Source organism: Uloborus diversus, chromosome 8 (assembly GCF_026930045.1).
Source record: "Uloborus diversus isolate 005 chromosome 8, Udiv.v.3.1, whole genome shotgun sequence".
NCBI classification, from domain to species: domain Eukaryota; kingdom Metazoa; phylum Arthropoda; class Arachnida; order Araneae; family Uloboridae; genus Uloborus; species Uloborus diversus.
In genome coordinates this window covers 89,296,568-89,314,330 of record NC_072738.1, presented here as the reverse complement: position 1 = coordinate 89,314,330, position 17,763 = coordinate 89,296,568, and the positions used below count along the sequence as shown (strand labels likewise).

The window sequence follows — 17,763 nt, the reverse complement described above, 5'->3', positions numbered from 1 at the left end:
GGGTTCGGAAGTTTGTGCCGCATGTTTTTCCAAGTTCCAAAAACGCCATTTTCATCGATCTTAGGTGATATTAGATAGGATTCAGGGACTCTCTCCTGGAATTGAAGTTAAGAAAAAGCAATAATTGGACACTTTTAATGACGTTATTGTAAAGGATGGGTTTAGTAGACTCCCCCGAAAAATTTTAGAAATGAAAGATCCAAAGGAAAAAAAACTGAAGTTGAGAGAAGTTATATGATGTTTGGGGGTGGAGGTTTGGAAATGTATGCCAAGGGTAAGCATCTGAAACCAATCGCCCCCTCCTAGAATATTTTCTGGATCCGCCCTTGCACAGAAGTGGAGTCCATGTTCTTCATAAAGCTCATGCAATGAGACATGTATCAAACATACTTGAAAAGTACCTCTAGGGAACATATTTGGAAAAATATTTTGTGCACACAATCAATGATTCTATGAAAATGTAATTGCCCAATGCATTTTCCCACCTAAATTAGGAAGGTAATTGCCCTTCCTGCCACCTCCCTAAATGATGCGCATCTCTCCTACTATAAGATACAACTTATTAAATACAATGATGAAGCCTTTCAGCAATGGTACCATTTTTTAAGTAAGGACTTAGATCAAATATTTGGTTCCAACGGTTGATAAAATTGTTAGTAAAGGGGGGGGGGCTTAAATTTTTGTTCACATTTTATCTCTCTATTCCCACATCAAGGCTCTTTTCTCTCCATTTCAAACCAAGAAAAAACAGCTCTTGTGTTACTTGTAAACCTTTTTTAAAGAATGGTATACATTTTGGTTTGGATTAATAAAAGATTTGGTCTTGTAGACTCCCGCAACCTGAATGTAAATTGGTTAATTGAATTTGTTGCATATTAAAAATAAAAATAATTCATTTGAATTTTGACACCTTAAATTCAAATTATGTTTTTCGCATTCACGACTGTGTGTGTGTGTGTGTGTGTATGTAGGCGTGTGTGTTTGTAGGCATGTGTGTGTGTGTATGTATGTGTTTGTGTCTGTGTGTAGGTGTGTGTGTGTAGGATATGGACGCAACCTGTAGACGGATTTCGCGATAGAAGCAGCATCGGGAGGGGCCGGTCGACGGTGGTGCTGCTGAGGGAGCCGGGGGGGGGGGGAAGAAAATCAAAGGAACGCCATTCAAAGGCGAAATGAAAACAATAAGCAATGTGATTGCTCAAATATCCCAATAAATGAAATGAGAATATATTTCAATTGATTTTTTGTTCACACGTTATCTCTATATTCGCACATCAAGGCTCTTTTCTCTCCATTTCAAACCAAGAAAAAACAGCTCCTGTGTGACTTGTAAAACTTTTTTTAAGAATGGTATACATTTTGCATTATATTTAAAAAAAAAAAAAATCCCGATAATTGAAATGAGAACCTATTTCAACTGAATTATACATTCAGTAATAAAAACTTGGTATGGTTTTGATTTAATAACATATGCTTTAATGGGTTTCAAAGCAACATTTAGTTCATCAGTAAAATCGTTGGTGGTGGAATTTTACAGGCTAAAGGGAAACGGTTCTATAACGCCTTGGTAAAATATACAGGTAAAGTTAGGTGCATTTTTTTTTCTTTTTTTTACCAAAACTGTTACATTAGGTCTAGTTTTTACTTTTTCTTTTTTTGCGAGGCAGGAAAAAAGTTTTATTTATATTGGACCGAAAGTGATTAATTTATTTTCAAAGCTGATTGATCAAATGATGTAGTAGTTTTTGTTTCAAAATGTTCAACTCCAAACAAAAAGTTCAATGTAAGTCCGGAGTTTGCTCCACAGTATTCAACAAACATTTTTACAGTAAATTTAATTAAAAACTGTTCAGACTAGGCGCTGACCAACAAGTTATTTCATTGCAATGGTAATGAATTTAAATGTTTGCAAATATTTGTGAATATTTTTGATCTTGATGTTTTTTGATCTTGATATAGTTATTATCGAAATTAATTAAAATCCAGATTTGGAAAATTCAAAGGAAGTTCTTTCATAAACTAAGTTATGAAAATTTCTCTGCTATTAGGTGGGGATTTTTCTTTTTGAATTTATCTGTGTAACAGGGCATTTAAGAAGCAAAGATGGCCTTTCTTAATTTTCAATGCAAAAGCCAAAGCCCAACAATGATATTTGAAGCCACTGCGCACAAAGTTTTTCGTGCCCCCCCCCCCCCCCCTCATTTAAAATTTTAAAGATACTTTTATTTGTTTTTTTCATTTAGTAAAAAAAAAGATATTTTACACCTTGCAATAGAGCAATATCAAAGTATACTCCATTTTTTTTTTAATGAAGCTACAGATTTGGTGCCTCCCAAATTTTGATGCCTTGGGCCAGTGCCCCATGTGCCCATGCCTTAATCTGGCCCTGGGAACAGCTGCTTGATTTTCAATTACGAAAAAAAAAAGGCTTTGAATACAGCTGTCCAAACGCATTGACGACCTTGCGGCTCTGAGCCCGAGCCGCAGCGGGCTTCCTCCTCGACTACTCCCCCGTCAATTCCCAGACTGCTACACGCGTACTCAGGCTCGGCGCCAGTGTCGCCCCTTCTACGCAGAAATCGGATTCGCCCTCGACGGCGATCGATACAGGGACCCGGATGGGAAAAAGCGCACTGCAGTCGAAACCGGATCGAACCTCGGAACTCAGTCCTTTTGCGGTGCCGTTGATAAAGATTCTCAATTTTGCCTCCTTCTTATTATCTGCTGTTTCAGAATTATTGTTTTTTGAAAAAAAAAAATCAACTTGTTTTGAGAGAAGGCGTCATGCGAATTAATATTTTAATTGCGTTAATTATTCCTGAATACTAATATGATGCTATTTAAATTGACCCAGAAATGAATTTATCCAGACTGCCTCGTTGAGAAACGGATTGTAGAATATTTGGAATATGTGTGTTGTTTCTTAGAACTGTCCGAGGGGTATTTAAAAATGAGTGTTGTTGTGACAGCTGATCGAGGATTCACGTGGTCTGACGAAGAAACTGCACTATTGCTACAACTTTGGGGCGATACAAATGCGCAGACAGAACTGACAGGCAGCAAAAGAAACTTTGTCGTCTATGAAAAAATATCGGATACTATGAACACTATGGGTTTCATTCGAACTGCTTCTCAGTGCCGTGAAAAAATAAAAAGAATGAAGCGAGAATATACTTTGACGAAACAGAACAACGAGAAATCAAACTCTTCGAAGAAAAGTATGAGATTTTATGAGCAGTTTGAAAAAATTTTGCTCGAAAAACAAAGTCAGAATCAGAGGAGTACCACTTTAAAACTTTGTCCTAATGATTCGGAACTGGAAGAAATAGAATGCAAGAAAAGTGACGCGCCGCCAAAGCTCATCAAAACTAAAGTACCAATTGCGATTGGCAAGAAACGGCGGGAAGTTGAAACAGGTGATTAGATTGTTCTTTGCACCCCCCCCCCTTTAATGTTAATTTAAAAAATCTTCTGGTCAGAAAAAAACAGGGATGTCCACCCCCCCCCCCCCTAAATTTTTCTGAACCCTCTTTCCCTTTTTTTATTTTTTAGCTCTCTTTTTTATTTATTTATTTATTTTTTATTAGAAAAGTTCTGTGCACGCCAATAACATATACACGCACATAAACTAAATAAATAAATGAAATAAAATATAAACAGACTAAAATAAAATGTATAGTAAAAATTTAAATAAATTTAAATAAATAAATTTTAAAATCCCTCCCGAAAATTTTGATGGTGCAGGTTGCGCCATCAAAATTTATGTCCCCCCCCCCCCATGGGCATCCCTGGAAAAAAAAATTATTTTACTTGATTCTTCGATTCTCCATTTATTTCATTTCAATATTTCATGAGCTATAAACTGGCTTTAAGTTTACAGACTTTTTAGTTTAACAGATTTTAGCGATACGTTTATGGTTTTTCAGAAAAGCGTAAATGTTTTGGATCTCAAAATGGGGTCGTTTCCGAAATTTTAAAAGTATGTTTTTTCTGAAAGAACATGCTTAAAAACATAGGATTTGACATTTTTAAAAATAATTTGACAAAGTTTAATACTTAAAAAAATACATTTTAATCGGTGCGCAGATTCAATTTCAGTTTTTTACGCTTCTGCACATGACATCACAAGTGATGAACTGCCATTCACTGATGCCATTAGAGTAGAGCGCAGTATTTAATTCTCTTCTGAATTATCATAACCTGAAAACGTGGTAGCCAGCAAACGTAAACATTCAACGCGCCAAAGTTCATCACTTGTGACATCATAAAGACTGCGCCTTATTTGAAAAATTGGACATTTTAAAAAAATAATTAAAAATTAAACGTTTTGAAAATAAAAGATCTTCCTCGCTCCTTTTTTTTTTTTTTTTTGCTCATTCTATCAACTTCAGTGACTAAAAGTAGTACTTTTGAGTGATGAAAACAACCCCATTACGGACGTATTTTTACGAGTCATCCTTTTGCAAATACAGAATTTCAAGTATGAATTGAAAAAGTGTACTCTTGTTAGTTTTTAACATATAATAAAAATTGAGTAGTGTAAAATTTATTTATTTTTTAAATTCAATATTCATCTTGTAATTTGCGTAGATATGCATTATATATATATATATATATATATATATATATATATATATATATATATATATATATATATATATATATATATATATATATATATATATATATATATATATATTTTGCTTTGACTAAATAGAATAAAAATAAATAAATAATTAACTTTTCTTTTCACACAGTGGCACACCCGCACACCGACTTTCCTCCATTCGGCCAATACAACCGCATTTTCTTATTTCTTCTTCTCAAGAACTACTTTTTTCGTTTTTCGAACAAAATTCGCTTGCTGGTTACAATTTTATTTTACTGAAAACATTGCTTATTTTATTTATTTATTTTTTGTAGTTACTTAATTTATTGGAAAATTCTACATTTTAAATAAATATGCTCTTAATTGCTTAGTATTTCATTTGTTCTGAAAATAAATATCTTTGAAAATACCTTCACTTGATTTTCATGATTTTTAAATTTCATACAGGATTGGAAATATGTCATTTTACAAAAAATTGGAAAAGGGATAGAATAGAAAATAAAACAAATTGATGTAAAATTTCAAATCTTGTAAGAATGGTCTCTTTTCAGCTGGAAACAGTTTCGAAAATCGGTAATCAATGATCACAAGCACTGAAAGCTAAAGTTTTTAATGAGATGAAAATTGCTTCAACAATCCATGAGCTAAAGTTCAAATTTTTTTAAAAAACAAGCAATGATGCCAAAACTAATGTTTAAAGGCATTTTTTCCATTTTAAAACTGTATTTAACTATTTCTTTGTGGAGATGCAGTTCACTTCACTACCTTCTATGAAAATATTAGTAAAAGTTAAAAAGAAAGGTTAAAAAAAGTTTCTGCTGGAAGCTTAAAATTTGAAAAGAAAAAAAAAATGTTTTCTGAGGATTTAACCATTTATGCTAATTTGTTAAATTTCGTTTTTTCTATTCCATTTTACATTACTTACCAAATTTCGTTGCAGTTATTTATGCTATTTGATAGAGTTTTAATTAAAGAATTTTAGTGCGATAGTACATATTCTTAGCATTTATATACATCATAATTTCTTTTTAACCAAGATGAAATAACAACGAGCTGTCAAATTAAGCCCCTCCCCCCCCCTCTGGGGTTCGTCGGTGCCACTTTTCAGTACCTGAAAAAAAAAAAAAAGTTGAGAAATCTTTTTGAAGTAATATAAATAACGAACTCGCAAATTTCTGAAGTCCAAAAACGGACTCTAGCGTGTTCCGCTATTTAAGTTATTGTTAAAATAATTCTATTTTTAAAAAAAATGTATTTCGATAAAATTTGTGTCGGAAACCACGGGAGCAGTACGCCGGATATTGGAATTACCGGAAAATCTCTCTAATGCGGACACTAACAGGACACATTTTTTGTCCGCAATAGCGAGGTGTCCGCAGGACTGGGGAATGAAAAATGGTCCGCATAAGAGGGGTTTTACGGTATTTTACGCGATTTTCGTATCACGAACAACAATTTCAACATGGCGAACTTAAAAATTTAACAAACGATCTCTTAAAAACGGGTTTTAGAATGCGTATAAACTTCTATATGGGAATAATTTTCTCATTTACTCTCGCATAGTTTAAGCAATTTGGTGCAAAAACGATGTTAAAAATCGAAGGATTGACTTATTCACGCGCAGAAAATTTCCGAATTTTTCCCCCGAACAACGATAGAAAATCGGGATATTTTCGTGATTTTACTTCAACCCCGTCATTGGGAAGGGGGGGGGGAGCGGGAGGAGCAATTGACTCTCCATCCTGACCCGAGAAATTAATGTATTTACAGAAAAGTGAGCATGGCTTTGGTTATTTTTCGGTTTTATTTGCATTGAGTATACACTCTTTTGACCCCCTCCCCCCTGGAAAACGCCGAAACGACGAGCCTGCTTTACCCCCTTAAATAAATATTAATTCAGTTCAAAAGCAGTAATAAGCAAAAAATGTTAAGAGTGGAAACGAATATTTTTTAAAAGTCGCGAACGCAAAAACGAAACCTTTTCACATAGGAGTGTTAAAATTGTTCATTTCCAGTCATTTCATTTTAGAAAAATTATTTCCCTCAAGAATGCGGTGAACCCTTCCTGATGTATAATTTTTCTTTTTTTATATTTATTTGAAACTTTTAATTTTTAAGTTGCTTAAATACTAAAAGCATTATATTTTGTTATAGTGTTTTTCTAAAAAACCAAAACAACGTTTAACTGTGTTAATTGTCCCCCCCCCCTCCCCTCCTCTCTCAACCTGTAAAAAGAGTGGCATCCATGCCCTTATTTCTCCTGCAATAAATTAACAGCTAAAGGCTGTGCTCTCTGAGCTGTGAAAGTTGAAATTTGCATTTAACTACACAAATTCTTGCACAGCTAAAACCTGTTTCAGAAGTCTACAATTTTAAAATGAAATAAACATGTTAACAAGCAAGTTCCATAAATGCTTATAATTTAATTATCAAAACTTATCCTCCATTTTCTCAAAATCTTGTTGCTGTTATTCTTCCTACTAGTTACAAAATACTAAAACCAATACACTAAGTTGTATTTACCAATGACCTATTAAAAGTATGAATCTTAAATCTTAGATACCCGTATTGCTCAAAAATGTTTTAGAACAATGAAAGTATATACTAAGTTTTTTCTTTGTAACTTAAGTATTGAGCATTCATTTTAAGAAGATAAAAAATTGCTCTAATTGATTTTATGTTTAAATAATATAATGCCTGAAAATGTTAATATTGTGCTAAAACTGTAGTATTTTCCTACGTATTATCCGAGCTGGCATATAATCCGAAGGTCCTAAAATCGACCTGAAGAAGAAGAAGAAAAAAATCTTCGTATAATCAGCGGCGGCGTATAATCCGCGAAAAGTTTAAAAAATCAAGTTTTGATTTAAAATACAATTTTAGCAATTAAATTAAAAATCGTAAAGAAGTAATTCCTTTTAAGGTATAATCAAAATTAATGTAAAAAATAATGATTTCTTCTTGAAATCGTGATTATAGTATCCTAATTATTTAAAAACAAAGGAGCAAACGGTCTATTCTTGTGCAAATGAAGGCTTCATCCGGAACTGTATGTTGTTTATTTTACATAGCCTGAATCGCGTAAGAGAAACGCTCAAGCTATGTAAAAAAAAAAAAAACTTATAGGCAACGAAAGAACAGTCAAGCAACGTAAATTAAACAACATACAGGCAGTGGTAGCGGTCTCCTGGTGAATTCTACTGTAGGTATTGATGTTGTTGAGAAAAAAAAAAATCTCAGATAATCCGCGGCAGCGTATAATCCGCACCTCATTATCTTTACACTTTTTTAACAGATAGTCCGCGGAAAATCTACAGTAAAATACGGTATTTTTAGAACAGTTTTTATGCATTATCCTCTTTATTCTCTTAAAATTTCAGCCTTTTCTCTTTTTTTTTCCATCACCATTCCTGTCTTTTAAATAGATTGCTTCAATTTTTTACGAATAAATTTCTTCATTTGTTTTTAACAAATAGTAGACCCATTACTGTGAAAACTTGAAAAAGAGATAAATCTATACCTTAAAAGAAGAAACCATATTTTTTTTCAATTGTTAAGTTTCTACATTTAAATAATTTTAGTTAATTTTATACATTTAATTGCCTACCACATACAGATAACTAAAGTCATAATTTATTATTGAGCTTCATTATTGTTAAGCTAAATAAGCTCAGTCAAAATGTATTATATATTTAGCTTATTTATTATTATTATTTTTTATTGATTTATTGATTATTTTATATTAATGCTTGTGAGTTAAGTGAATAAAATGAAAGGAAAGGTGTATAAGTTTAATACTATCTGGTTTTTCCAACTATATGTATTGATTTTAATTTCTGTGTTTTTATCTTTGAAAAGATACTGGAAATCCATGGAGTCCTGATGTTGTACTGGTTGAAGGTGAAGGAACTCCATCACAAACATTATTTGAAAGCCAAAATTCAGCATCAACAAGTATAACCAATGGTAAATCCAGAATTTCCTTTATTATGTCAATTTTATACATAGTTTTGGATATGCAGTTAGGGATTAGATATTAATTTTAAATTTTATTAGCCTTCACAAACACCTATACATCCACTTACTCCCCCCTCTCCATACACCTACAGGCAGCTCTATCAGTGGAGCAGTAAAGGGGGACAGGACCAGGGCTTCCAATGAGTTTTTTTTTTTTTTTTTTTTTGCAAAACACAAGAGTGGCCTCCTAAAATTCTCAAGATGTGGGCAAGAAGATCTAGAGATCATATGAGGTAGTGAGAAGCAAAGGGATGCAAGTGGCTAAAATAAAATTTTTTTAGATAACAAGGACAAAAATGGTAGGTGAACATCTACTCTGTTTTGGGGCAGGAGATTGTACTAGTAGCTCTGGTAGGATCTGTTATACAGCTTGATTTAGAAAAAATTTCAACGAAAGCCTACCTAGGACGTTATCTTTACATGCGTTTTACTCAAAACTTGAAAATGTTCACGTACATCCCTTTGCTTCTCACTGCCTCCATATGTATTAACTAACTTTTCTTAAAATTTACTCTTTTTACTTCCTTTTACAAAAAAAGAAGTATTGTATTTGCAAAAAAAATTTCATTCAAAAATCGGCCTTAATTTCCATTTTGCTCATCCCCGAATGAATGTTGAGTTTTTTTTCGATCCAACCACACGTGGATATATGCCTAGGAACCTATAGACACCCGAAATACCCATTTTGACGACCCCCGAGTTAATTTAAACGAATTTTCTAGTGATGTCTGTATGTACGTATGTATGTGCGTATGTATCTCGCATAACTCAAGAACAGTATGTCCTAGAAAGTTGAAATTTGGTACGTAGACTCCTAGTGGGGTCTAGTTGTGCACCTTTCCTTTTGGTTGCATTCGGATGTTCCTAAGGGGGTCTTTTGCTCCTTTTTGGAGGGAAATCATTGTTAATGTCGATGTAACTCAAGTGGTGTTATAATTTGTCGAACAATTGGCGATATATCCCCTTTTTTGATCGCCAAGATATGTTGCCAACTTGGCGACAAATTTGGCGGAGTTTTTTTTTTTTTTTTTTGGTTTCAATTTGGCCATTGTTGGTGATATTTAGAGAATAAATATTGAATCACATTAAAATAGCGAATAATGGGTAAATGACATTAAATTGGAGTAAAAGGAAGTCATGTGATGCACACATCAGCTCGTTTTTTTTTTTGTAATTGCTACTTTTGCAGTTGTTTAATAATTATTGATCTTAAAAATGATAACTATTTCTTTGGAAAATGTCTTTAAAAAAATGACGTAAGAATTGTCTGCTGGGAATTTTTTCTTTTTTTTTTTTAATGTTGTGATACAATTATACAGCTAGTACAAGACAGATATTCAAGGAAGAACAGAAAAAGAGAAATTACACCCAGTAGTTGTCTGGGAAGTTTTCTTCTCTTTGCTTCTCTCCACTGCAATCTTTTTATACAGGAAAAGCATGTGCATAGAAATATAAAAAAAAAACCGCCACTCCAGAAAAAATTGCACGATGAGTTACAATGAAATCAAATGAAAAAGAAACAAAAAATAAATAAATAAATAAGTAAATAAATAAAATAAATAATAAAATAATAGTTCATAATATTCTCCTAAATCAATGTTCCTCTTGGCTTTCTGAATGAAATCTCTGCTGATATCTCACATGCATATTTGACTCCCCCCCCCCCCGCCACTTTCCTCGCGTGTGTATGCATATTTAGTGCTTTTTCAAACCCTGAAGGATGATGCTGCACCCTCTTCAGGCCCAGATCTACGTACCCATTGACTTCACATTGCGAAGGGGGGGGGGGGGGGCACGTGCTTAAGGGGCTCAAGAAATTGCTAAAAACTTGCACTAAGACTTATTAACATTGCTAATATACACTGCTGGCATTTTGGGGATTTGCGGCTGGCCAATCGATTTTGCTGCAGGGGGGCCCAAAGTTTATAGATCCGAGCCTGACCCTCTTCTTCACATCTGTGTAGAGCATGGATGACCTTGCCCCTTTCAATTTATCAACACCATCTATTTCTGATTCACATAACAGTGGTTATGATATTAAATAATACATTTTTTTTCAGTGATTTAAGTTATTGATGAAGGGGTAATTTATTCAAAGACGTATACTTTTATCCAATTAACACATGTATTTTAAGTTATGGCATCATCAATAAAAAAAACTGCTTTATTTCATCACAATGTACATTACAATACTTTTCAACTTTAGTTGTTCTGTATAATAGGGAAGTTGCAACCTATTAAATGTTCATATTTTGGCTATTGGATATTGTTAACTGACCTTCAAAACTAAAAAATTCACCATCGCCAAATTTTAAGACACCATGGTTTTTTTTAAATGGATTTTTAAAAATCCACGCGCAAAAGTGCGCGCTTCTGAAACGTCACGAGCCTACGTCACAGGGCGCGAATGGGCAGCCTTCTGCCGAAGATCCCTTGTTTTCGCTAGGAACATTTTGAGCGCGCTGATATTTTTATTTTTTAGAAATTCAATAATCCTTTTAAACATACTATGGAGACCAGATTCGTTAAAGCACAATCTAAATAATCTTCCTCATGTAACTTCAATGATGGTATTCAAATATTTCCAAGAGGATGAGAGGTTTAATGTTCCAGAAACGCGAGGAGTTAAATGCGAGGAGATAAGCCTTTTACGTTTCGTCTTCGAAGTTGAATGCGTGACCTTCGGCTTCTCCCCTATCGGAAGAGGGCATGACGTCACTTCCTATGCCATTTGACGTCACAAGAGCTTGAACTTTAAAAATTAATTTAAAAAAAACTACTTATCGTATCGCAAAAATTTTTTCACCTATGATGTTCATACATGTTACTCTATCATATAAAAATAAAATTTAAAAATCGAAAACTTCCCTTATTGCATAATTTCTTATCCATACTATAGTATTACAAGTAGGAGATCATGTTATGCCCCCTCATCATTTGAAACATTAACATTATTGAAAAGCAATGTAACAAGTTAAGATTTATTCCACTAGAGAAGGGGTTTAACTTTGAACTCGGTTTACTCAAAAGTACTTATTGCTTGGTAGGTTTACCCATTTTTGCTTAAAACCGTCCACCTATACTTTGAAAAAAAAAAATTACTGCCGTATTACCCCGAATTATTCGGCATGCCGTAAAATTCAGAAGTCTCCAGATTTTCAATATTTGCCTGGTCTTTTTCGGCATGCCGGGAAAATTGAGGGTAGGAGAAAAAAATAAAACTATAAAATATATGTCCAGCTTAAAAAATAATATAAGTTCTATACATGTCGTATTAGTATTAATAAACAGTTTAATTTTGTAAAAATATTAACTAATGATGTCATTTGTTATTTTAGCATGAAAAATATTATTCAATTAGAAACAATTTTATAAAAATTAAATTAAAACTAAGCAAGCATTTAAGCAGTAAGTTACCGCCCCTAGGCCAGTGCTAAATTATTTACCATAGCTATTCAATATATAAAAATTAAACTTACCTCTCTGAAAGGAACCGAAAATAATTTATTCAAAAAAAATTATGAATGAATTGCAGTAACAATGGTTTGCTTTCTAATTGGAACTGAATGGGGAAATTTACTTTAGTTTTGTTGCAAAATAAACCTTAAATTTCCCGGTATGCTGGTCAACCTCTCTTTTCTACGGCATGCCGGTTAATGCGGAGTAAGACGATAATACACATGTTGTAAGCTTATTACAATGTGTTATATCTAGGTCATTTTAAGTTGCAAGGGAGAGTGTGGAGCTCTTAAACCTGGCCATACTGAATGTCAAATTTGATTATATTAGCATTAACAATTTGCTTTTGTATGTATTAATAGTACATTTAAAAATTTTTAACTTTTTAAAATTTACCCTCTTTATAAAAGAAGAATGTTAAATAAGAATAGACAGTAGAGGAACACCTAGCAATCCACAATGGAAGACGGTTTTATCTCCAAGTAAATATGAGTGCCCAGTAGGTGTGTAGTTCTCGATACAAGAAGATTTAACATTCTTTACGATACATGGTTGACTTGCTGCAATCACACAAAATGGTGAATTAAAAAAATAAATAAATAAATAAATTACTGTATCAAGATTAAAATTGCGAGAATGTTCAGTGAAAAGGTTAAAAAAAAAATTTCATCTTAGCTGAAACTCTCATTGAAATTCAATGATTGAATGCAAGTATTATGCTTGAGATTTTCAATGTAATTTAATTACAGTGAAAATCTGTCAGAACAAACTTCAAGGGGCCACAAATTTTGCATATCGTACAAGGGCGCCCATATAGGGGGGCTCAACCCCCCCTTAGAAATGAGAACTTCCTTGCTTTTAGTGCTTTTTTCTTTGCAAAAAGGTGTAAAAAATTCTTTTCCAATCATAAATGAATAAATTATTAAAAATTTCACATTTTAATGCCTCTAATCTGTACAAAAATCGGTTTCCATGAGGAAAATAGTCTGCTAAACCATGGGGAAAATTTTTGAGGCCCCCCTCCCCTTAAAATTTTGCATATGAAGATTTTATGCCTTGATATCGTAATGAAATATAAGCAACATGATCGAAATTAAATTGGGACGGAAAATTTATTTTGTTGAAATGGATATTCTGTTGTATTGGTGTTCGTTGCAATCAGATTTCACTTTATAACAAACCAAATATAAATAACAAATCGAAGTTAATGAACAAAATGTTTGTTTTAGCTGTGACTTCCTACTAACCGGGTCCATATTAAGAAAGTTCAGCTGCATATTTTCCAATAATTGTGGTGAAAGTAAAACTAATGTTATTTTCAAACAATAGGATTGAATGGAGTGTTTGTTACTATGGTAAATTAGGTTCAATATTATTTAATTAATCTAATGATCTTATGTTTTACTTAAAGCTTCTTTTCCTTTACAGGTGATTTGCCTTCCAAGAAAAAGAGAAAAATTTCTTCCCGAATATCAATGTTCAAATGCATGATGGATTCCTTGACTCTAAAATTTATGAAATACCAAACAGAATCCGATGAGAGGATGCTGAACAAAATTGAACAGTTGGAAAATGAACGCAATGCCATGGATGAAAGAATTCAAAAAATGTGGATGGATTTTGAAGAGAGGCGATCAGCTGATGCCAGAGAACATGAAATAAACATAATGAATGTTTTTCGAAACATTATGGATCAAGTTAAAAAAAAACATTCAGTTGAAAAGTGAAAAAAAAAATCATTTTTATGTATGATCAGTTCTATAAATATTTTCCTGATAAGTCTGAAAGGAATTTTCTCACTGGATAATGAGCATACTACTGTAACAATTTTATCTCTGTTCTCCTTTTCAATAAACTTCTAAAAGGAAGAAATTAGCAGCAAAATTTTTTGCCTCGCTGCATCTGTCTGTGATCTTGTTGAGGGCATTATTCAAGGCTGTTGAACATTCACAATTGTTCTAAAATGTTGTGTTGAAAGAAAACTAGAGCATAAGGAGTAAAAACACTGGTGTGTTTCTCATCTTTAAGTTCATTTGAATGTGTTGTACAAATTTTTATTATCATATTCAGGTATGCTATGAGTACTTGTTGCACTACAAATTTCAGTAACTCTTGTGCCCATGATCAAAAGCATAATTTAGTTATTTGCTGCTTTTAGCAGGGGCAGACTGGCCCTCCTGCTTATGCACACTTCGCCCTCACAAGTCTGAACACCTTTTTTCTACTCTTTTTTTTTAAAATTAATTTCATTTTTTTTTTTTTTTGATGCAATTTTCTTATGATTATTATTATTATTATTATTATTTTTTTTTTGTGCGTGCAAACCTGTGTGAATTACTTCACCCTTTTTTTCTTTTCTTTAAACTTGTAAACCTGTGCATCATCTTTTTTTCCCTTCCTCCCCCCCCCTTTTTTTGGCACCTTTTTCTGTCTTTTTTGTGCATCTTTTTTTTTTTCTTTTTTGCACCCTTTGGAGGCCAAGGTTGATGCCCTCTTGCGGGACCCAGTCCGCCCCTGGATTTTAGTTCAATTTTATTTTATTGTACACCAATACTTAAAGAGCTATGATCAAGAGTCATCCTAATAATCCCAGTAGTGAAGCAGCTCATGTAACACAAGCAGGGTTCAACCATAATAATTAAAAAAAAAGAAAAGAAAAAAATGATCATTATGTATGCAGTATTATATTTTGTGTTTACATTCATATTATGCATCAAACATCAACTATTAAATCTACTTAAAACAATTTTTTCTCATTGCACATTTTTATGTTTTTCAAAAGTAATAGATATATTTTTTTAAACATTTATTTATGTAGTTAGATATTGTAAGAAATATTTTCTTTCACCAGAGGTGCCCCATTCTTCCAGGAGTGATGTTGCTCACCCCCCCTCAAATATCATAGTCACCAAGAGCAAGCTGCCCAAAAATTGAAAAATACCCCTTAAAACTTTTAATAATACAGTTAACTCTTTGACTAACTATAAGTTTACAAAAAAACAGATTTTTAATCTTTAACTCTTTCTTGAAATAGACAATTACGAATACATTCAAAATCTGTACGATTTTCTCAAATTTTTGGTACTAAAAAATAATTTCAAGTGTTGTTGGATTTTAAAGAAAAAAGTTTCAATTTCTTCCTCAGACAAACAAAAATTTTTGATTTATTCTAAAAAAGAATCCTTAAAGCTACCAAATATAAGAACTCTGTACATCTTCATCAAGTGTTTTTTTATTTGTTCAAACAGAATGAAACCTCTGAGTTCAAGATTTATGCATGCTTTAAAAATTTCCCTCTAAATGCTTATAAAACTGAACTGCTTTCTTAAACTGTTAAAAATTAAACAAAAAATTGCTCAAATTAAAAAAAATAAAACATGGGAAAGAGGAGGCACAGCCAAGATCTTTCAAACAAAAAAGGTTTGAACTTGAGTATGTCCCTAAAAGCAGTAGCGCACACAGAAATTTTGCAAGGGGAGGGTCCATAGTTAAAAGTCCCATTTTCATACCATACCCCAATATGCCGTCAAACATATTGACTTGATTTTATTGATTCTTGAGAACAAAAACAGTAAAAAATAAATTATTAAATAAATAATTAGCACTAATTAATAAAAATGTATTAATAACAGATACTTAAATTACCAGAAAGAAAACAAATTTATGCAATGTATTTACTTTTATCATTGTTCATAAATGAAAACAGAAGCCTAAATTTAAAGTATAAGAAGCATCAAGTCTGAAGAACAAGATAGTCTGCCTCTACAGATTTACAAAACATCGTAGAGTAAAATTTAGTTTTCTAGTTCATTTTTCGATTTTATTTATAACTTCCTCAGTGTGTGATGGTGACATTGCTTGAATTCAGCAGTACAAAAACACATTAAACGTTCATTATACATAGTACTATTTAAGTATGTTTTTAGCCTTCTCAAAGTCGAGAAAGATCTCTCGCTTGTGCAATTCGTTACAAGAAATGTACACATTTTCTATAAAATCTTTTAACAAGAGGATTTTTTTCCCTATTATTAGAACTGAAATTCTTGTTTTCTTTGTTTGGAAATATTTTGTGTATAAAGTACATAGAATCATAATCAGTTGAAATAAGAAAAATGCAAGAGCTATGGGAGGGGTCCGGACCCCCTGGACCCCTCCCTTGTGTGCGCCACTGCTTAAAAGTTATTAGGAAAACAAACCAACGGATAGACTTTATTCATTGATTTACTTTTTGTGCGTGTTTAGTGATATTTTTGCAAAACATTATGTTTTCTTTCATACTTTTTTTTAAGTGTTTATTTTTAAATTATTTTTTTTTAAAGAGGCAAAGAGAGAGAGAGAAAAGGGAGTGAAATCCTTTTGCATCCAAAGTAAAGCCCTTTTGTCAATAATAATAATAATAAAATAAATAAATAAAATAAATAAATGATTAAAATCTTTCAAATATTTATTCAAAATTACATGGAATATTTTATACAATTTTTGGTCATTGATGGTCTTTATCTTAATTTAAATAATTTCTTAAATAAATCTTCGACATTGATACATTTTTTAAGTTTGGGGGGGGGGGAGAGTGAAAGTGTTTTTATTATGTGTGTGTCCTTTATATTCATCATTGTCTCTTTTTTTGTGTTTTACTAACTGTGATAAATTAAAGTTGTATATAAACTTTTAATAAATATATGATGAACTATGGCTGTGGTTTCTTCATTGATAACTCATTGCAAAATGCTTGGTAGACTATGTTTATATGGTAATTTCCAACAGTTGATGCAACAAGGCCTAGAGCAGGGGTTGTAAGAGTTTTGGCCAGTGGTGGTTTTAAGCATGGATAAAAACAGTTAAAGCCAGCTTGGATAAAATCAGTTTTGGCCATTGGATGTGGATATAGGAAATAATAAAATTTTTAATCAAGATAAAGGAGTATATAAGTAATAGACATATGAAGCATCAATCCCATAATCAGTCACTATTCAGTATTTAAGTAAACAGTTAATTTTACACGTTAGGCAGGTAATAAATGGCAGCATGTTTAAGAAGGTTAGTCACACCATATGAGAACTATGTCATAATTCTTTAAAAATATGTTTTAAACAGGGTCAATAGCACAATATACAGTTGTTTTTATAGTTTTATGCACACAAAATGAATTTCAAATTAAATCAAAATATATTGCTTATTTTATAATTCATTGAATGCATGTTAAAAGCTTTGTGAAGAATAGCTGTTAGTTTATATTGCAGGCTGATTCGTATTACTAATAAATGAGTGTCTTTGGTCTTTGCCATGAACAATATTTGTTGTTAATATATAAGAAAAGTTGTGCATTTAAATCAATAAATCAGTTTTAAAAATTATTTCAATTATGATAAACAGACATCCTATTTATTTTAATTATGCATTAAAATGCGCAATGTTATGCATACAAACTGTATGTGTATCAGGCTTGAAGTAATCGCCGATTACATAATCGTAATCTGCGCAATCGATTACATTTTTGTGTAATTGTAATCATAATCATAATCTGTCAATGGGACACTCGTAATCTTGTAATCGTAATTTTAATCAAGTATTTCTTGCATAATCGTAATTGTAATCTAAGTTTAGATAATCGTAATTTTGTTCCGTAATCGTGTAATCCCGACTTGCTGAAAGTGAAAACTTTCAGGTTGTGTCTCTAC

The 17,763-nt window shown here is 32.2% G+C and overlaps 1 protein-coding gene across 1 annotated transcript; it reads left to right on the top strand.

Moving 5' to 3' along the window:
- The first annotated feature begins 2,950 nt into the window (after positions 1-2,950).
- On the top strand, positions 2,951-16,882 carry LOC129228475 (zinc finger and SCAN domain-containing protein 29-like). The gene is made up of 4 exons (XM_054863156.1): positions 2,951-3,416; positions 8,468-8,575; positions 13,514-13,758; positions 16,850-16,882. Exons 1-4 carry the CDS (start codon positions 2,951-2,953, stop codon positions 16,880-16,882), a joined length of 852 nt encoding a protein of 283 aa, XP_054719131.1.
- The last annotated feature ends 881 nt before the right edge of the window (positions 16,883-17,763 follow it).

Excerpts from the sequence above, each read along its gene's own strand:
- LOC129228475 (XM_054863156.1), top strand. The coding sequence starts at position 2,951 with ATGAGTGTTGTTGTGACAGCTGATCGAGGATTCACGTGGTCTGACGAA. Across the intron at positions 3,417-8,467 it reads ACGGCGGGAAGTTGAAACAG|ATACTGGAAATCCATGGAGT; the intron begins GTGATTAGATTG and ends ATCTTTGAAAAG. Across the intron at positions 13,759-16,849 it reads ATGAAATAAACATAATGAAT|TTGATGCAACAAGGCCTAGA; the intron begins GTTTTTCGAAAC and ends AATTTCCAACAG.